The 25,300-nt window shown below is 45.2% G+C and overlaps 3 protein-coding genes across 3 annotated transcripts in view; 2 read left to right on the forward strand and 1 right to left on the reverse strand.

The window, feature by feature from the left end:
- The window catches only part of fryb (furry homolog b), a 108,457-nt gene extending 100,044 nt beyond the window's left edge, over nt 1-8,413 (forward strand). The window contains exons 56-66 of the mRNA XM_080779733.1: nt 995-1,195; nt 1,978-2,112; nt 2,675-2,883; nt 3,007-3,211; nt 3,409-3,558; nt 4,636-4,734; nt 4,957-5,040; nt 6,208-6,318; nt 6,437-6,672; nt 6,824-7,093; nt 8,273-8,413. Of these exons, the coding sequence (XP_080635859.1) occupies nt 995-1,195; nt 1,978-2,112; nt 2,675-2,883; nt 3,007-3,211; nt 3,409-3,558; nt 4,636-4,734; nt 4,957-5,040; nt 6,208-6,318; nt 6,437-6,672; nt 6,824-7,082 (1,689 nt within the window). The 3' untranslated portion in view covers nt 7,083-7,093; nt 8,273-8,413. The remainder of the gene's footprint in view (nt 1-994; nt 1,196-1,977; nt 2,113-2,674; nt 2,884-3,006; nt 3,212-3,408; nt 3,559-4,635; nt 4,735-4,956; nt 5,041-6,207; nt 6,319-6,436; nt 6,673-6,823; nt 7,094-8,272) is intronic.
- A 4,325-nt stretch (nt 8,414-12,738) lies between these two features.
- LOC308327527 (zygote arrest protein 2.L-like) lies at nt 12,739-16,044 on the reverse strand (the record flags this gene model as incomplete). Its single annotated transcript, XM_080781047.1, has 5 exons — nt 12,739-13,298; nt 13,677-13,751; nt 14,239-14,331; nt 14,576-15,025; nt 15,805-16,044. 5 exons carry the CDS (start codon nt 16,042-16,044, stop codon nt 13,155-13,157), a joined length of 1,002 nt encoding a protein of 333 aa, XP_080637173.1. The 3' UTR covers nt 12,739-13,154.
- An 873-nt stretch (nt 16,045-16,917) lies between these two features.
- pds5b (PDS5 cohesin associated factor B) overlaps nt 16,918-25,300 on the forward strand; it is a 49,357-nt gene continuing 40,974 nt past the window's right edge. The window contains exon 1 of the mRNA XM_080779557.1: nt 16,918-17,026. The gene's annotated coding sequence lies outside the window, so the exon portion shown is untranslated. The remainder of the gene's footprint in view (nt 17,027-25,300) is intronic.

Raw genomic sequence — 25,300 nt, forward strand, 5'->3', positions numbered from 1 at the left:
TGTTCCGGTTCCTAACGCTCTCAAAATGCCCCATGCCAGGCAGGTGGGCTTCTGCCTGTAACATTATACATTATATAAATTATATGAGATTTATGGAGGCAAGAGAGAAGGACAGGAGACTATAAGTAAATAATTTGCCGACACACCACTGGGAATCCAAATCACAAACTCCTATGCAATGAGTCAATTCCAGAAACCCTGTCTGTTATCAAAGAATGACAACCCTTCTGTTCTGTTACTCGATCGGTCGTTTGATTCGAATGTGAAATATGAAAATGTCTGCACATCGCTGGCTGTGGGATAACGGAGAGGCTTATGTTGCTGTGTTGTTTGTCTGCAAAGCATAAAGATGGAAATGTGATACCTGCACTGCACTGCTCTCTGTTTGCAGCATTGAGAGGAAATGTTTTCTATAACTGTTATGAAATAGTGCTTAAAGGAGTACAAATGACTTATTTTCTATCAATTACAGAAGCCTTGAATTCATGGATATTGTGTTGTTTTTGTCATATTCCTACACCAATCATTTGATAGCCTCAGGGACCGCAGACGTTTTGTTTTCAAAAGAAAGGGAAAGACAGCCTGGACGAACGAGCCAGGAAATCTGGTCTAGGAGTGGCAGTGAACCTTGCTTCGCTAAACCAATAACAGTGCAGAGGGGCGTCGCTCCACAGTGTTCTCTGTTCGCCGGCAAATTTGAAATCCGCCCCTCTAGACCAGAAATCACACTTGATGGGGCAGGCTAATAATTTGATGACCGGCAGTCTCCTACTGACTGATTATTGGCTCAGGAATGCAACGGAAACAACAAAATCTACATGAATTCAAGGCTTCATGGGGTGTGTGTAATTGAAAGTCATTTCTTGGGGTGAAGTACTCCTCTAAGCCAGGCGTTAATACGAGAACTTGTCCATGTTCTAGGCAGTGAGATTCAGTGGTGTGTGTGTTTCAATGTGTGTGTGTGTGTGTGTGTGTGTGCGTGCTCCTCGCACAGGGAGAGAGCGTGGACAACTTCAACTGGGGCGTGCGCCGGCGCTCCCTGGACAGCACGGAGCTGGGGGACCTGCTGGAGGAGAGCCAGCACTCTGGCTCCACCCCCAGCCTGGGGGGCCACGAGGACCCCCTGCACGACTCTGACGAGTCCTCCGAGGAGGACGAGTCGTCCACCAGCCAGAGCCTGTCTCACTCACAGCTGGTACGTTTACTCTGAGTTACATGATTAAAACTAAATCCTGCATTCTGGACCAGCATCAAGTGTGTGTGTGCAAAATCGGATCTCCGAATAATTCTATCTCTTGATGCTTGGTCTATAGTTTGATTGATTGATTGATTGATTGTACTTCATTGCTGTCGGGGGCAGAAGGAAAACTCTTATCTGCATATTTTGACTGCGTAAATTAATAACGCCCTACTTGAACACACTACAGTGTCACACAAAAGTATCAAAAGTAGCAGATCAACACGCTTGTCACTGACTCGGACGGCTCGTGTGCCGTTTACACCTTCCATGTGTTCTCTACTTGAACACACTACAGTGTCACACAAAAGTATCAAAAGTAGCAGATCCAAAGTAAATGCTCAAAACACATCGCTTTGCGCCAAGATTCAAACGTGTATATCTGCTACTTTTGCTGTTTTTGAAGTTGAATCCTGAAAAGTAACCGTTTTGGACATAATGAGGTTTACACCCGACAGATATGATATGCATTTACAATGACATGAAACACATACGTATGTAATACTATGTATGTGTTCATATTTGTCAAAAGGATAAAACTAAAACAAAAAACCTTGAGATCTATCGCAGAGAAAAAGAAAATCAATAATAGGCTAAATACATTCTCAAAATATTGTTCGATTGTGGATCAGTTCTTGTCTCAATGAAATATAAATAGTACCGTAGTATGAATTCAGCAATAATACATTGATCAGTACCAATTATAATGAAACTGGGTGTATTGTTTCCTTGTGGTGCAGACCAACCCCTCCCCCTCAGAGGAGACCAATCACACAGGCTCTCTCTCGTCGTACGACAACTCTGCTGACACGCCGTCCTTCAACGCCACCACCCCACCACAGGGGGCGCTGCAGGACGACCAGCTAGGACTGAGGGTGAGGAGGAGTGGACACACACACACACACACAGTCACACACACACACACACACACACACACACACACACACACACACACACACACACAGTCACACACACACACACACACACACACACACACGCACACACACACACACACACACACTACAAACAATAGCAAAGACAAGACAGCCTAAGCGGCCTTCACTTCCCGTGTCTGTGTGAGGTAGGTGCTTGGCCCGTTTAGGAGACCAGAAGTAGGTCGTGAGTCTATTAATTGCAGTTGGGGAAGTGAACGTGAACATATCTCCTGGCCCATTCTTTATAGCCCTGTGGTCATTGAACTAAATATATCTCCCATTTTTTTACATGGCACACAATTGTCCGAACATTCTGAATAGCAACGTGAATCATAGGACGTTGGCAAGATCTGACGTCAGACGGCACAGGAGACCATTTGCATACTGTTTCACACCTAGTGGCGAAGCTGGGGATGGGTTCCTAAATTAAGCATCTGTGCATAGATGAATGTGCAGTACACACAGTAAACACCTCTCTCTCTCTCTCTCTCTCTCTCTCTAGATGAGTGTGTGTGTGGAGGATGAGGACACAGGCTCGGGGCTCCAGGATGATGAGTTGTCTCTCAGCGCTGCGGAGCTGCCTCAGGGCTCAGACTGTGGGGAGAGTCTCACCCTGGAGCTGCCCCCCGCCACGCCCCCGGGGGACCCCCTGCTCAACCCCCACATCTGTCAGCCTCCCCTGGGCTTCCTGGACCCCAACTGTCTGCCCAGGTAGGTGACCGTTTATGTTTTCCCGCTGACCACTCACTGCAAGCACAGAATGTGATGTATGATAATAAGAGCGCCCCTCACCTCACACGGGTGTGATCCTTTTGTTTGTCTCCGCGGCCACAGCCTCCGTGACGACGTGGATGACCTGGAGGACCTGGGCTTCCCCCCTCCCCCCTCGCCGTTCTTCTCCGCCATCTTGGCGGCGTTCCAGCCGGCGGTGTGTGACGACGCCGAGGAGGCGTGGCGTTGTCACATCAACACGCTGGTCACCGACTCGGACGGCTCGTGTGCCGTTTACACCTTCCATGTGTTCTCCTCGCTGTTCCAGGTACACACTACAGTATAGTACACTACTGTACATATAGTACTGTTTACAGTACACCTTCCATGTGTTCTCCTCCCTGCCCCCAGATTCAAATTAAAATGGAAACAAACCTTTTTGTTGCCGATTGTCAGATTGACCTCTATCTTACTCTCTACTCTCTTTCTCTCCATCATGACCACCCCTCCCCCTCTCTGTTTCAGAACATCCAGGGGAAGTTCTGCTCGCTGACCACAGACGCGGCCACCTACATGGGAGAGGGACTGAGGGGAATAGGGACAAAGTTTGTGCGCTCCTCGCAGATGTTGACCACGTGCTCCGACTGCCCCACCATCTACATCGACGCAGACACTGTAAGTACAGTGTGAAGCGGCGGTGCGTAGTGTACACCGGGGTTTCTCAAAGTGGGTGCCGTGGCACCCTACGGTGCCTTAACGCAAGTCCAGGGATGCCCCAGAATGCTCTGAGTTCATCAATGTCACCACTTCAGTTTTAGACCCTCTGTGCTCAGTAAAACGGACGCGAGTTAAACTGTACCTGGTGCATTCTTTTTCAGCCTACAGTACACCAAGTCTCTTCACCAAAATAGTTTGGTGATCGGCTGGGTATGTATGTATGATTGTATCATGTCGGGGTAAGAATGGTGGTCCCTTATTGGCTCTTGATGGTGAAGTAACTAAGGTACGTTTCAAGATTGGTATAAGGTCAATAACGGGACAGCAGTAATAGATAAATAGATATAATAGCAGTACTTATAATACGCTCTGCTTGCACACAAGTATAGGCCATGTATATGGGGTCATTTTCATTCCATTATAGAGGGTATGTGCGTGACATCATCGAAACTGGAAGTTATGCGGGAACGCCCACTGAGTGGCAAAACTTTCTGGCCTTGACAGCCCATACATCCAAACATAAAAGTCCTGTCTGATTGCATTAAACAATGTTAAACTCACCAACATTGCAGCTGAATGAAAAGCTTGAATTATCCTCTTTCTATCTGCAAAGTTTTTGTTTCATGAAAATCCACCATAGAAACGTTATGAGCTAGTTTCTGTCAAGAAATGCCCTGCATTTGATTATTTTTCGAAGTGTCAGAGGGGGGCGTGTCCTGATGGGAAAATGTGCAATGTGCAAACTCTCTTTTCTTTGGCCTACTTGTGGCGCAAGTTGGCACCTCGACAGAGTGCATTTCTATGTTATACAGGGGTGACCTTTTGGTGAGCCAAAAATGTTTGAGAACCACTAGTGTACTCACACTAACAAAAGAAATAATCTTCCCTGTGCCTCCTCTCCTCTCCTCTCCTCTCCTCTCCTCTCCTCTCCTCTCCTCTCCTCTCCTCTCCTCTCCTCTCCTCTCCTCTCCTCTCCTCTCCTCTCCTCTCCTCTCCTCTCCTCTCCTCTCCTCTCCTCTCCTCTCCTCTCCTCAGATCATGTCCTATGGTCTCCTGGAGAAGATGAAGTTCAGCGCGTTAGAGCTTCAGGAGTACTTGGACACGTACAACACCAGAGAGGAGTCTGCTGTGTCGGTAGGAAACTCAATGCACTCCGGCGCTTTAAATTGTTATTGTTTTTTTCTGTAGAAACTACAATTACAGAATATAATGAATGCAGTAATCACGTGCTGTTATTATTATAATTAGCTGTACAGGGAAGACCAAACAACCCCAAAGGGCTTATCGAGTGTCTATTATCTAATTTGTGATAAAGAAATTAATAAAAAGATAATAATACTTTCTGCTGCCCTCCAGTGGCTGAGGAACTGTAAGGACACATTTCCCAGATGTGCTGGCGAGGGAGTGGTCACCTGTCAGCCAGGAGACTCCGAGGAGAAGGTCAGTCAACATTATCCATTACTATGTACTGTATGTTCAACCTTGAATCTATCACACTCTTCAATACTTTTAAACAAACACTTAACCCTGGGGATTTTAACTGTTGTCTTATTGGTTGATCTATATCTATCCATCTATCTATCTTTCACCCTGCATCTATCTGTCTGTCTGTCTGTCTGTCTGTCTGTCTGTCTGTCTGTCTGTCTGTCTGTCTGTCTGTCTGTCTGTCTGTCTGTCTGTCTGTCTGTCTGTCTGTCTGTCTGTCTGTCTGTCTGTCTGTCTGTCAGTCATCATCATCATATTGGAGTGTTTGCTCTCTTCTGCATGTGCTGACTTGACTGCTATGATTGCAGAGTACTAATTGATTCAGACAGGGTTTGCGGGCCTACAGTAACTGTGTTTGTTCTGCCGTGTATTTCATACCAAGCATGAGTTTGATTGACCAGTTTGTCTTCCTTTCTGACTCGCTCTCTCTCTCACACCCGCTAACCTCCTCCTCTCTCGCTGTGCGTGCGTTGCCGTGTAGCAAATGGAGTCTCTGGCAGTAAGTGTCTCTTCCACCTTTTCTTCAAGTCACTGCCTTAAAGCTATACTGTAGCTGCTTCTGTCCATCAAACTGCTTGTTTACTTTGCTATAGCTTCTACCGTTAGGGGCCGTGTCCACCTATTTTTTTTCCTGAGTGCACCGTATGTTCTGAATTGAATTTAAAGCGGGAGCGCCGTGTTTTTGGAAACACCAGCAGCGTGGTGTAGCACTGTGCATTTATTTTTGCGTTCACATGTGGCATTTTTTAGTTTGAAGCTGCTTGAAGATTGAGCTGAAATAACTTTTTTTTAGGCGAGCCCATAGGCGTTTTCAGCCGGGGGGGTGGGGGGGGGGGGGGGGGACAGCCTCAGTGGACACGGCCCCTTAATATTTGTATACATTTCATATTCACACGTGTAGAGTTGATCGTTGCTGTCGGGTGGAAACCTTGTATGTCCAAAACCGTAAATTTCCTGGAAATGGAAAACACATAAAAAATGTAAACATAGTGATACAAGTTTTCTGTCCAAGCACAACAATGTGTGTGACTGTGTGTGTATGCATGTGTGTGCGTGCGCCGTGCGCTCGCGTACGCTAATCCATGGATCTGACGGCATTCCTCTCCGTTCCCGTGTGTTTAGCAACTGGAGCTGTGTCAGCGTCTGTACAAGCTGCACTTCCAGCTGCTGCTGCTCTTCCAGTCCTACTGTAAGCTCATTGGCCAGGTGCATGCCATCAGCGCCGTGCCCGAGGTACGTAACACCACACAGACAGACAGACAGACAGACAGACAGACAGACAGACAGACAGACAGACAGACAAACGTATGGAATGACAATAACTCCTGGCCTCCTGTCCTGTCCCGTCCAGCTGCTGAACATGTCCCGGGAGCTGACGGAGCTGAAGAGCAGCCTGCAAGCGGCCGAGGCGGCCGTGGCCTCTGACCTGGAGCACGCGCACCACGCCCACGCCAGCGCCCACGCCGCCCAGGTGGCGGCCATGGCCGTGCCCAGCTTCAGCAGCTCGGAGGAGGCCGTGCAGGCCATCCTGGAGTGCCTGAAGAACCAGGAGTTCACCAAGGCCGTCCGCTACATCCAGGAGTGCAGGTGAGGGAGGGATGGTGGACCTAAAAACAAATAAGGGGACCCATAAAAACCCATCTGCGAGCCAACCTTGGGTCCCGACCCAGTGTATTATTAAACCGTTAACCTGTCCCCCCCCCCCCCCCACCCCCTCCCCCACCACCACCACCACCAGGAGGCAGTGGCCCGACGGCGTCTTCGGCGGCGGCTCGGAGAGCGAGGTGCAGACGCTGCTCAACGTGTACTTCCGCCACCAGACGCTGGGCCAGACGGGCACCATCGCCCTGGTGGGCTCCCGCCAGGACCTCAGCCTCATCTGCTGCAAGCTGCTGGAGCTCAACGGGGAGATCCGCGACATGATCCGCCGCGCGCAGGGCTACCGCGTGGTCACCACCTACCTCCCCGACTCCAGCGCCTCCGCCACCAGCCTCTGACAGGACCACGGGTGAGGGCTGTCGCCGTTTCACGCATTTGAGTTGACCATTCATCGTCGCACAAATAAATGCGGTTGACGATTTCATTGTGTTTTCGCCGTTGGAAAGTAAGACAGAATTACGCAAACTCCGTTCACTTCATGGGGCCAGTCCAATGGCGGCTCTTCTACATAGACTTCTATTGAGCATGGGGATAACGGTAACCGGAAGTTTACGGAATGCATTGGAGTCTATGGGCTCGCGCGCAGTACATGAACCACGTGAGCGGGCTGTTTTCTGCCCCCTCAATATCGCAACTCTTCTTTTAGATGGCTCTGGAAATTGGAACATTTAATATGAATAGTAATTACATTACTGTCACAATATAACTATAAATGCACCAAATCTCTGTAATCCACGTAACTCGACGCGTTCCGCACCACCACAGGGAGTGCAGTGCCCGGTGTCGAGTCGGTCGGACCCACAGTTGTCCAGAACCGCCACAAAAGGCCTCTGCCGGGCCGCAAAAGGCCTCTGCCCGGGCCAGACTCCATATTTGGGCATGCCTGACAAAGAACTGTTCTGACATCATTCTGACATCTGCATAGACTCCATATTTGGGCATGCCTGACAAAGAACTCCATATATGGGCATAAAAGGGACACGGACATAATATCTGGATGGGGCATCTATTTCCAACTTGCATCGTTCCAAGTAGGCCAGTTCCCAACGGTCACCGCTGTAGAGGCTCCAACGCATAATATCTGGGTAGGTCAGTGATGGCAGTCATACATACAATTGAGGTACTCTCTTTAATATTTCACAAAGAATAAATAAAGATATCAGATTTTTTTCACTCAACCCGGGTGAAATTCACCCAAACACCTGCCTGTAGACAAAAACAGGGATGTGGGCAGAGAAACAAACCTACCTTCTATGATGTCACTGAGAACCATGAAGCTACCCAAGGACCCTCCCACCTCAGAAATCAGAAGCATTATGAAAATCACCCGGGTTTAGTGTTCTAGGGTTAAAAAAATCAACAAATAAAATAGCGGAAATAGCTGATCTACAAGCTTGCGATACGTTTTTCTTGTATGAACATCTTTCAACATGGAAACGATTATGACGATTATGACAAAATAACTGTGATTATCTCAAATAAAGGTGATTAGCCGATTATGTAATAACTGTGGCAACCCCAACTACAGGAGGAGCGCCCCAACGCGGACACCCCCACCTCCTCCTCCAACTCCACCGCTAGCCTCCACCATCCCTCCGAAGCCTCCTCCACCTCCAGGCCTCCTGAGTGCAGTCTCACCACAGCCACGCCGCCCCGCTGCCTCCAGGCCACGGCAGCCATAGGAAACCCGATGGCTCCCTCGTACCTGCGCCTCCTGCTCACGTCCTCCTGCAGCCATCGCTCCCCCAGGAGGCTCCGAGTCCAGAAGGACCTTCCAACCTCCCCGCCGTCAGGCCCGCACCGAAAGCCTGACCTAACGCCGACCACCGTCCATCCTCCCTCCTCTTCAACGTCCACCGGCGTAGACTTCCCCGACAAACCCCCTAACCTGTTCTTGAGCCCGGGGCCCGGAGGCACACGGTTTAACGAGCAGCGGCGACACCCGGACGAGAGCGCTGATGATAATGTGGGTTCTTGGTGGACAAGTTGTTCTCTTTCCCACACGATGCGCCCCCTGCTGCACGCACACCCGCCGTCGTTTCTGCAGACCGTGGCGTCGGAGCCCAGGCGCTCCGACGCACCGCCCCCCATGATCATCCAGTCCCGGGGGTCCCGCCACCTCCCCGACGCTCCGTGCCAACACTCTGGCCCGCCCCCTGTGGTCCGAGACCCGGGCGTCGTCCTGACCACGGGTCCTGATCCCTCTCCCCGCTCTGGTCCCCTGACACACCCACCTCTGCGGCCCCGCCCCACAACCCAGGGCGAGGCGGCAGCGTGGGGGTGTTGCTGTTCCCTCGGGGAGGGCTACCTGAGGAAGGTGGGTAACGCCGCTCTGCCCCTGCTCAACGCAGGGGGGCTCCACAACGACACACCGTCTGACGTTCAGACATGAGATACCCAAAACAAGGAAAAAGGAATATTTGACTACTTAAAGCCCTCCACCTTCACCCTTTTCTGAGGGAATATTTGCCAGAAATAGCCAGTGTACATGCTCGGCTATTTCTGTCGAAGAGACTTGGTGTAGATAGAAACAAGAGCAGACCAAGTATAGAGCCAACTCGGGCCTGTTTGACTCGAGTATAGAGGGTTTAAGTGCTTAAGGAATATGCTTACATTATACTACAGTGTGTCAAAGATGTATTGTGAAAATCTATTTCCCGAGTTCAAAATATATTTCAATATTGGCCATTTGTTGTGTATTTTGAAACATACCTTGAAAATAGTACAAAAGGTTGTTTTTTTCCCAGTACTGGACCTATGACCTACGACCTGAGGATCACCAAGCCTTTTAGAGCCAAACGTCTGAAATGACAATGACCAAACCCTCAAAACGCTGCATGGAGAAGTGACATTATCCCAGAAACGTCTCTTTCTTTCTCAGAGTGGAATGGGCTCATACCTGCGGTTCTCAATACACCTCTCAGAGTGTATAAATGGAACCAGACCAACCTGTGACAGGTCCATTTGGTTCCATTTGAACGCTCTCAGAGTTCCAGACCTGTAGTCAGGGTCCTCCTGAAATGAACCCTGAGGGTCCTTGGACCTCACTTTGAGAACCAACGGGATGTACTGTCTGCTACGGTACAGTTTGGACCTGCTCAGTAACAAGGAAGCTTGGACCTGCTGATATAAAGACTATATATTATATACCAACCTTATATAGATCTCTGTCTGTCTGAAGGCTTAGCGCTGCTACTTACTTTGACACTGCTTGAGGAGGGTCATCGCCCCAAAATGTCAGACCCCCTCTCCACTGACGAGGTCCTTGCGAACACACCTGACCCGTCCTAAGCCTGCCTTCCCACAAGCACTGAAGGTGAATGTGAAAAGGACTGACTGTGCTTCAGAAGAGTGAACTTTTTGTTAATTTATTTCGAGGACCCTGCAGTTTGATGTCCATTAGGCCCACGGATTTGATACAATTTTGCCCTCTCTGCGATCCCAGTCTACTTCGTAAAATCCTCAACTATGAATTGGAACTCTGAGAGTGTACAAATATGGTTTTGTTTGGTTCCATTCATACACTCAGAATTACACACCCGTAAGGGTCCATTTGGTTCCATTTCTACATTTTCTGAATTACAGACTCGTCCTGTTGGTCCCAAGACACAATGTTGAGAACCAGTGCTTTTGAAGGAAGCAAGGAAAGGAGCTCAGGAAGGTGTCTAGTAGCTGGTATTACCACTGGATATACAGCGAGGGACACAGAGCAACCACAAAACCCCTCGCTGGTTGAATTCACATGTCGTTCTTGCACTAAGTTTAGTTTTCACTATGAGGGGGAGATTTACAGAAGGGATGGGGATATTTTGCTGTTATGTTTTTGCTACTGTTGAGAGAAGGAAGGGGCGTCACTTTCAAGGACACAGGGCCCGAGGCCAAATGCTGGAATCCCTCCTTCTCTCGGATTGTTTTGAATCTACTGTTTGAGAAAGTCCTTTTTAATGATGATGGGAGGGGAAAGTGCAATGCATGACGGCCCAGATGAGATGAATGCTTTCTACTGTACTGCATCTGTTTGCTGTCCCCTAACACACCCCTGACTGACTGATAGAAGACTGATGAAAGAGTCGGATGCAGAATATTCAACCGTAGTTCTTGACACTGTCCTTTGCTCCGTTTATACTTAGCTTGTGTTTAATCGGTGAAACCAGCTCTGTAGACTTAGCGGTACCAACATGATTCTTCGGTACAGTGTTTTAATCATGCTGTTCTTCCCTGTGCACAAGTGTACACGCCAACCGACCGCCGCCGCGTTGTGATAACTTTGTGGTAGCATCGAGTAGTGAGTGTACGGCGCACGCTGTAACGTCCGTCGCTGTCCTACACTTCTGTGACGTGTTATTGACCTTACTTGTATACCGTGTTCACATCATGCAAGAGGATGCTGCATGTTCACGGCCGGACATTTATTTTGATTTTGTCTTTTACTCTTGTCATATCGTGTCGATGATCGAGTCTCAGTGGTCACGTACTCTGTAGCACATGTGTGTGTGCGTGTGTGTGTGTGTGTGTGCGTGTGGTACTTAGTTACAGATACACTTTTAAGGGAAACATGCTGACATTCAGCGCCTGCCATCCATGTTCAAAAAGTAACGTTGTGCTACTACTGTTCTTAAGTCCGACAATTCCCCCTCAGTCAGTCGGCCCCACAATTCCTCTGTCTAGCGATATTATTTACCCCGTTGCTGTATAAAATATCCTTTGCCTATTTATATCAAGTCAACACTCATTCGACTTAATTTTTATATTGATGTTAATGTTCTCTTGGTTCAAGCCAATTGTAACTGCCATGCATGCATCTCCTTGTGTTCTGTATGAGGTGAGTTTGAAATAGGCCTATTTATTAACAGAATCATATTTTATCTGAAAGATATGTTTGTATGAGATAAGGTTCAAAAGGGAGCTTTAAGCTCACGCGGGTATGTTCTGTTTTTCTTTTAGTTTTTTTTCCTGTGTGGGAGAATGTGTGTGCATGCCAAACAAGAAGTTGCACATTTTAAAAAAAGCTTTTTAGATGAAGATTCTGTGTAGTCGTTTTTTCACCTTGTAAATACTTTTACAGCCTTTGTGAAGTTGTTTTGAGTCGATGCAATGTACAATTCTGTGTCAAAGTAAAACATATCCAAATGACATCATTTGCGGTTTACACATTCTTTTGTACTCCAAAAAGGTGAACTCCAAGCAAATTCCATGATTGTTACTCTAGTACTAAGTTTATTCTTTACCACAAATCTTGTGCAACTGAAATCTTCACATGAAGGTAAACCAACAGGTCGCCTAGATACAGTGTCTGACTGATTCCAGTAAAGGGACCTTTACGGGTCCATTTGGTTGGCATTTGTACACCCTATCAAGCTCTAGTTTGGGTAAATCTAATTGGTTTTCACCATTCATTGTATGGCATACAGTACTAGTATATACTATAGGGCTTATGTGTAAAACCGCCTGTGTGAGGAACTGTCCAGTAGCACAGAGCTTCAGCTTCTGTCTTGGATAATATCTTCAAGCTACACGGGCAGACGCAAAGATGCAGTCTACCATTCATTGCCAATTTTGGAGCAGCTACATGCATCATTGTGTCTTTGCATAGTCATGTCGCTGGCTTCCATTGACAATGGAAGACTGCATCTTTTACATCTGCCAGTGTGAATACATTACTCTCAATTCCTTGTGAACATGATACAAACATACAGCACAGGCTATTGAACAGGTTGAGTGATATCAGGATTTAGAGTTCTAATTTCACCATTTGATTTTTGGATTTATGAATTTTGAATGTGTCACTTTTGGCTAAATTTGAATAAAATCTAATTTTGTTGCGACTCTTAAAATAAGGTTGCTGACCAATATTTGGGAACCACTGTTCTAAACTGACCCAGACCAAGTCCCTTGTGCATTGGAAGGAGAAACATTGTCGCCAAGCATGGTAGCCTATACACAAAAAACAAGCTCTTAGTGCAATGAGCTTTAATATTTTTATTAACAAATTAATAGTTAACTTTCAGTTGAACGATGAAATCAGACACAGAAAAAAACAAACACCCCCCCTCCCCAATGTAGAAACTCCTGCCCCAACGACTACAGGCTGGCTTTCTACCAGGTAAGTACTTGGGGGGAGAAAAGAAAAATCACCTGGCTTCGCCATCTAAATTAGTCTCAAATTAGACAGCTAAAATGAAAAACCAGCAGCAGTCTCCATGAAATTAGTTTAGAATCGCCAAACTGCTGACCAATCGCGGCCTTCCCTCCCAGGTCTGTCATTGGAGTGAACTTCCTCTGGATGTGAGAGAAATATAGTAGGTAATGTATTATAGTCACAGACAAAGCTATGTGGCAAAGCTAAATGCCTGCGATCTACTACTTTACATGAGGATAGCAGCAGCTGACCCCAGATCAGCCTGAATTTTCTAAACTATGTATTTGAAGCTATAGGTGGCGTCGCAGGATAGTCTGGTCCCTTTGCAGCGGCCGCAGAGGTCCTGGCGGTGAGGCCTCCTGGCGTTTGTGTGTCTCTGCTTCTTGTCACAGCAGCAGCTGGTCTGGGAGCACTCCTGTCAAATGAGCGAGGAGAGGGAATTAAAAGAATACCAAACGAGTCGCCCATTTAACAACTAGCTCCGGGCGTACAGCGGGCGGAACTGCTCGGCCTGGTATTCCTAGAGTAAAAGAGTAAAATTATGCTTAAACGGTTAAACCGAACCCTATTCCTAACCTTAACCTCAGTAAAACAATGCCTAAGCCTAATACTAAACTTAACCCCAGTAAAACTTTGCCTGACCCTAAACATATTCGCCAGGATTATGATGATTAGGATTATGTCGGGCGATGTTGTAATAATTGTGACAGGCCTAGTGCAGTTCATACATACTATACATCTGAAAAAAGGTAGAAAATAGTAGAAAAGTAGGTAAGGATAGGGATTTACACACCTTGCAAATGAGGGACTCCACCTTGTAGGGGTTGAAGCCCACCTGACATTTCCGGCAGAACTGTTTGTAGTAAACCTACAGTTTGAGATCATAAAGAAGTCAGACATTTGTGGGGGTTTATTTCTCTTTTTTAAAGGGGGGGTTCAGAGACTGTCGTGTGGACATTTCTAATGATATTTTGCTTTAAAGCAGCACTATGCAACTTCATTTTTAATGAAGAACATTCAATTGTGTCCAAGTATGTATGAGTAGTATGCCAATTCAATTTGTCTCCTTGTTCTTCTATTGACATTTAGATTGTGTGAAAGGTCATGAGTCATCTGAACAGGATCCGACACCAAGTTTGACCTGATGGTCAAGATTCAATTTATCCCCTGAGCAAGCAGACAGGCTCTATTAGCTCAATGGTAAAAATGTCAGCACTTGCACAGGAACCCGGGTTCAAATCCGGGGTGGAAGAGAAAAGTTACAGTGCTGCTTTAAGTGTTATGATAAATAATCCTTACAGATATGGGATCATTAGCACATTAGAGACAGAATTTCCCACAGGTGAAGACATTACCTTGCTGGTTCCAGAGATGCACCAGACATAAGCACTCTCCCACCGGATGTTGCACTCTTTGCAGTGGAAGAACCCATATTTCTGCTCCAGAAACTGATGGAACACAAACATTATTTTAGAATTTGGTTTATTGTTCAGCATCATGAGGCATTTACCTACCTACCAATTCTGAGTAAGTCTATAAAAATAGACTGGAACCAAATAGCTTGTTAAATTTATCCATTTATTTAATTATCCATCCATCAGTTAAATTATCACTCAGGATTTTTAGTGTTACTGTGCAATGTGTGCAACTGTGCATGATGTGATGAACCACAGTAGAGTTTTGATCACGCACCTGAAAATTGAACTTTTTAAATGCCCGATGGAGGGGTTTGTTGTTCCCATCAGTCAGTGAGGCCTCATTCTCTACTCCCGTATCAGGTCCGGGATCTGCACTTTGGTCGTGTTCTTCATCTTGGCTTTCATCGTCGGTCGTCTCACCATCATAATCATCATCATCATCATCATACTCATCATCATCATCAGGAGCCGGTTTCACCGACTTGAGCAGGATCCTGCGGTCAAACAGTGGGGAGTAGACGGACAGCGGCCGGGAGAAGCGCAGGCCATTGACCGGAGTCCTCAATAAGGTCAGCGGCTTGCCTTTGTACAGGGGAGGAGTAGGAGCCACCGGGTCATCTTCGCCTCCTGAGGAGGTCTTCAGGTGGCGGACATCATGGTTCTTCTCGTGTAGCGTCTTTGGTCCGAGTGAGCACTGGACCCCCGCGTCCACTTTGGCGTTCACCTGGACCAGTGGTGGAAAAAGATCACAAGTTCACATTTTTACTAAGTCAATACTGCGATGTAGAACTACGCTGTTGCAAGTAAAAGTCCAGAATTCTAAATTGACTTGAGTAAGAGTATTCGTGCTCGTGTCAAAATTTACTTAAAAGTAGAAAGGACTCTCATTATGCAGAATGTCCTATTTCACAAGTTTTCAAATGTATGAATTGTATAAAAATCTTTGGAAAATAGCAGATCTACAAGCAAACAGCTTGTAGATCGGCTATTTTCAATGGCCAAAATGTAGGGCTGAAGTAAATGTATGTTTTGTAAATCATTAAAATCTACAAATAAACTAGTAGGCCAACTAAAGTTTTCAAATTGTAGAGTAAAACAACATATTTGACTCTGAGATGTAGTGGAGTATAAGTAAAAGTAGGCCTACTGAAAATAATCCAACCAGTAAAAAGTAAAAAAAATAATATATATATATATATATCACAGTAAATATCAAACCTGTGTGAAGTGAGGGGTGCTCTTTTTGTGTGTAGAATAAAAATAACCAATTTGCTCGGTTACATTATATGACGTTAATTCTCCATTTATTGTCAATGGGAATTTCATATTTTTTGTGTAGGACAATAGCCGATTTGCTCGTCCACATATGATGTAAATATTCCTTTCATTGTCAATTGGAATTTAATGTTTGTGTAAGACGAAAATATACACTATAGCTGAATAGCGCCCCTCAAAAATACAGGTCTCAAAATTGAGATGTAGGCTATACTTTACATCACTGACCTGGACGCCGCACTCTTTCGTGTTGGCTTTCTGCTTAACGGAACGACTAGGCGGCAGCAGGGGTAAATTGGGGTTGATTTGTGACAGCAGAGCCTTGTAGAACTCCATGTAGTTCAGACCCTGGACGGTCATGAACTGGCCGTCTCCTCCTCTCTTGCCGCCCCCCCAGCCGCCATGGATGGTGGCCTCCTGCTGGGTCCCAGTGGTGTTGTTGTGTGGGGGAAACTTGAACCCCTCCATCGTGTTGCGAAGCCGCAGGCATGTTGCCCGGTATATTTGTAGAGGCAGATCCTCTTCACCATTCTGGAGCTTTAATTGACAAATTGACAACAGTTGTGTGGCGCCTGCCCACAGTGCCCAGCTCAAAAAGCTAGTGGAAGAGCTAGTGGAAGCTCCATAGGCTAAATAACTATGATTATTATTGGTAGCTGTATTTCCTGTTGTTAACAGACATTTTGACGCTCCTTTCAGCCATACAGAAATAGGCGACAAAAATAATACAATCTTTACATTCATGAATCATCATCATGTATAGCCAACATATCATTTATAGGGGAGGGGGAAGGGGAAATGTATCAAATGAATCAAAATAATGAAACGAAAAGGTAGGATATGAATGAAAGTGTCATTATCTGTTATGTTTTATTTGCGCTTCCGAATATTTGAATAATGTTTCCTAAAGTATATAACATAAAACAAACTCGTTATTTAGCATCTGTCAGGATGGCCGAGCGGTCTAAGGCGCCAGACTCAAGGTGACGAACCTTCCTGGTTTAAGGGATTTCTGGTCTCCTATGGAGGCGTGGGTTCGAATCCCACTTCTGACACTACTTTTGTCATGAACAGCCTATGCCTAGCTACTAGTTTTGCGGCGCTTTTGTTTTGTCTCGACTCTCGACTTCCTATGGTTGAGTCTTGACTAGTGTTGAATGTTTAACGGACGGAGCGCAATGGAAAACAGCCTAATTTGCCTTTGCCTTCTTGTGTGTGTGTGTGTGTGTGTGTGCGCGCGCGTGTGCGTGCATGTTCACTGCATTGACGAGGCAGAGAGCGGGCGGCCGGTAGGTGGCGGCGCGCGCACACATAAAGCTCCGGCAGCCAAAACCTGCTGAATCTGTGCATGTTGGCGCCATTTTGGAGCTAGAAGGGGGACGAGAGCCGCACACACACGAGAAGAGAGAAGGACGCGACTAGTGTGGATACACATTTCATTCCCGAACAGGTACGATCCAACATTTTCAATACATCCCGTTACGTTTTTAATCGTAAAGCTAGACAAAAAAGGTGATGCTTTTGCTCTTGCTTCCACGGGCCCTCAGAGAGACGAGGGGGTTGTTGTGAGTTTCTTTCCACCAGAGAGAGAGAGAGACCAGAGAAGAGAAGAGGGGGAGACAGACAGAGAGGAGGGAAGCGCAGCCCGCCGACCCTCCTCTCCTCTGTTGTGGCTTGTTAGCCTGCTTGTCACATTCACAGGCTAGGCTAGCATGCTAACACGTCACACACTATATTCACACATAGCAGCAGCCAGGCAGCAACCCACCTCTAGTGAGATATACGGGCGCAAAATTGTACTAGTGTACTGTGTGTTAGCCAAAGCCAAGCTATCTAACATAGCATGTTCTTCTGTAAGCTAGCATAGCCCAGCCTGAGCCCAGGCAGGTTAGCCGTCCTCCTTCTGTCTAGAAGCACAATGAGCCTCCCTCCTGCAGTGGTTGCGGTCGCATTGATTATTGATTTGTTTATTGATTGTTTTGTTATTGTTATGGCTGCTTGTGTGATGGAACAACGTCAAACTGACTGTTGCAGTGTGCTAGCGGGGCATGCTAACTACGTAGCTAAAAAGCCTCATTTATTCTCCGTAGTAGGACGGTATCGCTGCAATAAAAAGAGACCGATCTACAAGCTATGGTGCGACGCGTTGATAGCTTGTAGATCTTTTTTTTTTAATTTTCCAAACAAGCGACACCCCCACTAATTTGTGTCTGTGGCCTTGACTTGACATGCTTCTTGCGATAATAACAGTGTGTGAACTGTGAATCCATTCATGAACCTGGCTCTGTACATTGTTCTGATCGTGGCTTTATGCAATGTTAACACTGAATTATGTATGTATTGGTCAAACTCCCCCTTTTTTCTTTGTGGATTTTTAGGACTGTCACATTTATCATTCGTTTGTTTACCCATTTCTGATCGTAACTGTTTATTATACCAGGTTAGATGCACATTTTGTTATTGTTTTTTTTTTTTTTTTTTTACCGTTAGTTATGATGAGACTTCCATTAGTAGGCTACTATATATGCACATACTCCTTATGTCAGGGTTAAGTTTTAGTGTTTTTCTTTTCATACACCAGAATTTAATTTATTCTAAGGATATGTTAGAATATTTTTGATGATATACAGTGAATTTATACGGTGATTAGTTTTTCTTCTTCCTAAAGCCATTGCTTGGAGATTCACTGTTATTTCACTACTTGGCTAGTGGCTTACTGTGGCTAATTGTGATTGCTGCATTGCCCCATGAATTAACTTTGATTAAGTGAAAAGGATTCCCCTAGTGAAAGCACATTCTTACCACAGCCCTGTTCTCCCATCAATGTTCAGACATTTGACAGCTTACAGCACCACCACTGTAGTTAATGCAATTGAAATGGGCAGATTGCCCTCCCTTCCTTGTTCGGATGGGGTTTAAAAAGCTCTTGTTTATGCTGAAGCAAGTCCTTCTAATAACGCTTTCAGGGATATCACACATCAATTGGTTAGGCTATTGAAATCCATAAGGACTGACAACCCTTTCTGTTGATGGTGGCGAGAAACTTATAATAATGGAACTTACAGTAGATTAATTTGTTTACAAGCAAAACTGCTGCACAACTGTTGTTGTAGTTTATCAACCAAACCTTCAGCCCTATTGATTTCCTACTACTGCTAAACATTGCTTTCTGTCTTGTTAAGGCTTAAGCAAACACACTTGTTTCCTTTTGGGAAAACGTAGGTTCGAAGGAGCCATGCTTCAAGTCTTACCGATCAATGTTTTGGAGTGATGGTGGCTGCTAGTGCTCAGACATGTATAGGGAGGGAGTTATCAGAGATGAAATGTATTTGAAGGAATATGACATATTCAATATCAAGATAATATATATTGAACATTTGGCAGGTATGTTTGCTTGTTAAAAGCAACATTTTATTAATTGAATACTTTGACGGTTCACAAAAACTACAGAAGTACAGTTATACAATAATGCTAAAGGATAACACAAAAAGCCCTGGTGGCTTAACTCCTGAGGTTGGACGGAGGTCTTTCCGCTACAAAGCCCCCTCGATTTCATCCGTCAGTCGCTTTAGGACTTCCCTTCCTTCTTTCCTCTGTTGCTTAACAGCTGATGATGTGGGAGAGTGTGAGCATGCTGTCTTTGTATGTGCATGTGTATATTATCTGTGCTGTATTCATGTCCCCCTTGACAATGAGATGCTTCATAGAGATGCTCCGATAATCGGCCACCGATCGGAGTGAATATTGGCCGATCTCCGATCAGTGATTGGCAATTTGTGATCTGCAATTTACTCTATCTAGAGAAACCGATCTTTTACACTATTTAAAGTGGTATAAATGTCAATCAGATATATAGTGTAATATCATTTAGCATTTTTGTGACAGGCCTAAACATTCTCACCTGCTGTGACACACAGGAACAGTTTTGACATAATTATAATAATTTTCAAATATTCAAATTTGCCTCTTACGCACAAGATCGGTATCGGCCGATCATGAGAAAAACAATGGGTGATCGGGATCGGCCCCAAATAACCTAATGGGAGCATCCCTATCATCTCAAGGGGCTGTCCCTTCAATACAATTCTGAAATCTATTCAATTCATCAAGATATATAAAGAGTCAAGACACAACACTTGGAAAACATTCACATATAATGGCATAGCCAAAGTAAGGGAGCCAGGTTGAAAATCAACCCTGACACGGTTAGTTTTACTGTGGAGGGAAACACTGCAGGAGATGAGCTCATTTGATAATCATTGTTATGACATTTCCAACCTGGCCCTAGGCAGTGCCATTTATCAGTTTTGAAAGTAATTGGAACAAAATTGGGTCAATTTCACATTCTCTGGTGTGACACACACACACACACACTGTGTGTTTGTGTATTTTTTCCTTCTCTGCGTGCACCGTGCCAGTGCTTGAATGACCTAATTCAGTTAATCAGCAGTTGGTCTCTCTCATCTGTGGCTTGAATTCCATATGGCTTCCCCTGGCTGGCAAACAGCATTCTGCTTCTCCCTCTCTCACTTTCACACTTTTCCTGCCGGTTTAATTTAATCCTGGTGTCCCTACACTTCCTCATTGTTTCTGGCCAGCCCTCTGTGTGTGTGTGTGTGTGTGTGTGTGTGTGTGTGTGTGTGTGTGTGTGTGTGTGTGTGTGTGTGTGTGTGTGTGTGTGTGTGTGTGTGTGTGTGTGTGTGTGTGTGTGTGTGTGTGTGTGTGTGTGTGTGTGTGTGTGTGTGTGTGTGTGTGTGTGTGTGTGTGTGTGTGTGTGTGTGTGTGTGTGTGTCAGAGGTTTGGAAATGGGAGGATATGGCCTGGCCTACTCTTTAACAATCATGAAGTGGTCTGTTTTTGTTGTGTGTGTGTGTGTAGTGTAATGTGTATTCATTCATTGTGTGTGTGCTTACTTCGTTATATGTCTCTTTTGTGTATGTGTTTTGGTACAGCTGAGGCAATGTGTTTCAACAGCAATTTCCTGGTCTGGCTTTGTTGTGATTGAGAGAGTGTGTTTCACTCTGTTGTTGTGTGTGTTTTGAAATGTGTCCCCTAATGGGGCTTTCACGATTATCACATTTTACGTGACAATACATTTTTGTTGCTTTTTGAAGTTGTACAGGGCAGATATGACCACAAATAACCTAAATATTCAAAATTAATTAATGAATGATTGAGAACATTGAGATCTTTATACTGTCCCCCTAAAATTAACAGCTGAAATAGCCATTTTGCAATGCATCGCGACTAGTGATTTTTGAAAATAAGTGTGGAAACTATTATGACGATTATTAAAAATAATTACATTATCTCAAATCATTGTGATTAGTTGATTGTTCTAATAATTGTGACAGGCATATTCCCCCAACAGCACTTTGTGATTGTCTTTGTGTGTGCTTTCCGTGAGTGTGTGTGTGTGTGTGTGTGTGTGTGTGTGTGTGTGTACTGGTAAGCACGTGTCATTTCATCCTGACATCCAGCTGGTATCCAGTCTTCTGTGTTTGACGGCCAGATCCCCCTCCCAATTATCCCGCTGTCGTGGTGGTGGTAACCATGGGTTACACTGGTCATAGGTTAGACGAGGCTCTGCTCAGCAGTGTTGCCATGTCTGATTATTATAAGCGACTTTGTGCTTGTCTTTCTCTAAAATGACTTGTAAATATTGGTAGTTGTGTGTGTTTGTTTGTCTGGTTTTTTTGGTGGGGGAGGTTGTTTTTCTTCCAGTTTATGGCCCGAGAGTTCTTGGTCTTCAAAATAAGAGCTCGCTCTGAAAACAGTGGCAAGGGCTAAACGCAGAGAGAAATACATTTGGCAGATGCTTATTTGGGCTTTCTTCCAAGCTTGTTTGAACCAATGGCTCTCCTCAATTGCTCATCATATTCATGTCAAAGAAGCTCAAATTAATATGTATATTTGTCAGCTTTACCCCAAACAGAACATCTTTTCTGCCAGGGAGTGGGACACATTGTATATTCCACATTTGTAACTTTGACTTTCTAAAGATTTGTTTAGAAAATATCAGATCTACAAGCTCAAAATGCAACCCGTTGTGGGCTTGTAGATTGTCTATTTTCAACTAGCCGGTGCCGGTGTATGTAGGTTTAAAGTGCTCAGATGATAGTCGCTTCTTTTGAGTTTGTTGCTTATTGCGAACGCAGTGAGCACTTACTATGAGACCTAGCAGATCATGTCTGTCTGTCTGTCTGTCTGTCTGTGTGTCTGTCCCGCTATCCAAATATGGAGTGTGTTGCATCAGCAATCACTCAGCTCCATATATGGGCACAAAAGGGGACAGGTCCACTCAGCTCCATATATGGGCACAAAAGGGGCACCATATAAGGAGTCCCCAAAGCAGCTATACGTCCAAACCCCAAATATGTACGAGCTGCGTTCGCTTCCCGCGTTTGCGCGTCTTACTCGTTACACACACACACACGCACACACTGGCAACACTGCTGCTCATGTCTCACCAAATTCTGCTAGTGCCAACTGAAGGGCAAAGCTGCAAACATCGTCCATAAATATATCCTAATATTAACCAGCCGGGGGAGAAAAAAATTACAAATTATTAATTTACTATTTCAGGTTAATATATTGTCATTAAAAGTACACTTCAGGGACAGCTCCTGGGGGAAAACGACGATAATTTCATTTTATAATTAAATTATGTCGAGCGAATGTGAAGTCGTAACACCAATTCTGAAGTGCTCACCAAATTAATTTGATTAAATACCTCTAGTTTTTTGGACAGTTACAAGTTACAATTTAGCATGTTTCCTTTACCGAGTCCAGAGGAGTCATGGGGAAATGCTTAGGGATGTTTTTGACTGGAAAAAAATAAAATAAACACAATTAGACTCAGTTCAAGATAAATCCACATGCAGACATCTTGATTCTCATTGCTGGCTAATGCTCGATTGGCGAAGTCATGCAGACGGATTTCACCTCCAATCATTGTGTTCAGTCGATGGGAGTTATCTGTGCATCATGTGACCTGATGAGACTTTTCTTTGGCACCAGCTGCTGGGTGGAGGGAAAGGTCAGAACAGACAAATTTGGCTGCTTGCCATAGTCCACTCTGTGGCCATTTAGAGAGTGACTGTGTGTGTGTCCGACTGTCCGTGTCCATCATGAGAGAAACCTCTGTGCACTAGTAGAAAGCTAAAGCTGTCGTTAGTGATTAAACATATTGCGGTCTGGCTGTTAAACAACAAAAAAAGCCCCTGCAAACAAGCAGCCAGCAGCCAGGCACCTCCTGGCAGATTGCAGACCCAGTGACCCAGACTGGATGCTGCTAACAATCAATTCTCCTACAGCGCTGCTGGTTAGACCTTCGCTCTGGAGCGAAATCAAACAGACCATTAGTCACCGATGTCATTCATTAAAGGCTGTTTTTGGCCTGCAGTGTGCCACACAGTTCCCGTTATAGTGATATAGGAGTGAATGGTAATGAGGATAATAATCATTTGTTAAATGCACAGAACAATGTCCCAAGGGGATTTTGGAAGGAGCAAAATGTAAAGCAGAGGAAGAAAATGCAACCGAGAAACGATGGTTTGTTGTTTACTCTTGCAACAGATTTTATTAAGGCTGGCGGGTCGTGTACATTGTTTGTAAACTGTTAATGAGATAAATGTATCACAGCAAATTTCCATCATAATAATAATAGCTTGAATTTATATAGCGCCTTTCATGAACCCAAGGACGCTTTACAAAATGTACCAACAACAATCAACTATATGCCGTAAGCCTGAGAGAATAAGTGTCTTTTCAAGGCAGCCTTAAAAGATTCCAGTGTTGGAGCATGGCGAATCTCTATTGGGAGAGAGTTCCACAGGGTGGGGGGGCTGCCACACTGAAAGCCCTGTCCCCGAAGGTTCGCTTGACTGCCTTGGGGACAGAGAGGAGGTCCAAGTTTGTGGACCGCAGGTTCCGTGTCACAGGAGGTTTATGGAGGAGGCCTGAGAGGTACTGTGGAGCCAGGGCGTTTTGACATTTGTAAGTGAGAAGGAGGAGTTTATAATTGATACGGAACTTGACAGGAAGCCAGTGCAGTTGTTTAAGGGTGGGGGTGATGTGCTGCCAAGGCTTGGTGTGGGTGAGAACTCTGGCAGCTGAGTTTTGGACATACTGCAGCCTGTCCAGGTACTTGTTTGGGATCCCAAACAGGACCCCATTGCAGTAGTCAAATTATGAATGAGGGTCATGGCCACGGAGTCGGAGATTGAAGGGCGGAGTCTGGAGAGGTTCTTAAGGTGGTTTGATACGTGACTGGTAGGAGAGCAGGATTTCTATTCCTAGAAAGTTATCATTCTGTAATGGAAGCTATTGTTCTCATGGTAACACAAATCTAAATGACAATGTTGAAATCATGTTTGGAAAAACTGCGTAACAATGATGTTACTGATAGGCGGGTTTCTGAAGTGTCCACACTGCTCCACAGCACTCCTATAAGACACAGATCAAGTAGATATTCTTTTCATTTATATGAAGATAGGTTGAAAATGGGTGAAGTCAGGGGACACGCAGGGTTCGAAATTAACCTTTTCTTTTACAAATTTCAGCAAAGGAGCACCAGACAAAATGTAGGAACACCCACCAAAATCTAAGGAGCACCAATATGTAATCGATTTTTTACATTCATAAAAACAATAATATAACGGTGCGGTTTACAAATAAGGGTAATAATAATAATAATATGATAAGTAGTTAAAAATGCATGCCAGAATGTCTCTCTTCAAAGAGACTGAGGCATCAAACGTCTCTAGATGAGGACCCTCTAGTCTACCCCAGAGCTATAGAGTAAGACAGAGTTACGCAAACTCCGTTCACTTCATGGGGCCAGTCCAATGGCGGCTCTTCTACATAGACTTCTATTGAATGGGGACAACCGGACGTTTACATGAACCACGTGACCGGTGTGTTTTCTGCCCCCTCAATATCTCAAGTCTTCTATTAGATGCCTCTGGTCTACCCTACACTGATTCCGGCCAATCGCATCACCTGTTTTTACTAGACTTTCTAATAATTTAAATGTAAATATAAGTAACATGGTATCTGTCATTACATATTGCATAGGCTATAGCTATGCCTACTCACTCTGTTTTACTTGAGTAAAAGTATCAATACTGCTGCTATGTAGAAACACTGTTACAAGTCTGGTATTCTCTCTCTCACACGCGCGGTGCCGGTCTGCCGCCTTCTCTTTCACAATCACAACAGAGTCTGTAGCTGGCTGCTAGAGGCTCGGGTCTTTTCTCAATCTGAAGGCTTGAAATAATGTACTTTCTGACACATGGTGAAGTCGCGAGTCGAGGCGCACTGGGATGTTAGCGACGCAGTGCTCAACGTTGTCCTGGAGTCAAAGAGTAGTTATAACTACACGCATCACACATTGTTTAGCATCAAGAGCTATTGCAGCTAGCAGAGAGGGGCAGTGCAGTTGGATGGCAGAGAGCGCCCACTTTTCTACAATGAACCATTTTTAGGCGCACCACAGCAATTCTTTGCAGTGGCACTGGTGCTCCCAATTCTATTTTTCAGGCGCATTTGCGACCAAAATGGTCACAAATTCAAGCCCTGGGCACGGTGGCACAGCTAGAAGTAAATAAAGGAAGCTCGCAAGACTCCAACTCGTCTCCATCTCTTTGATACACGGTCGGGGAAAGACACTTTTAAACCAGAAACGGAACTGTCCTTTAAGGCACTTTATTGTTTCATTATA

Source organism: Protomyctophum bolini, assembly GCF_963924005.1.
Source record: "Protomyctophum bolini genome assembly, chromosome: 13".
Classification (NCBI taxonomy): domain Eukaryota; kingdom Metazoa; phylum Chordata; class Actinopteri; order Myctophiformes; family Myctophidae; genus Protomyctophum; species Protomyctophum bolini.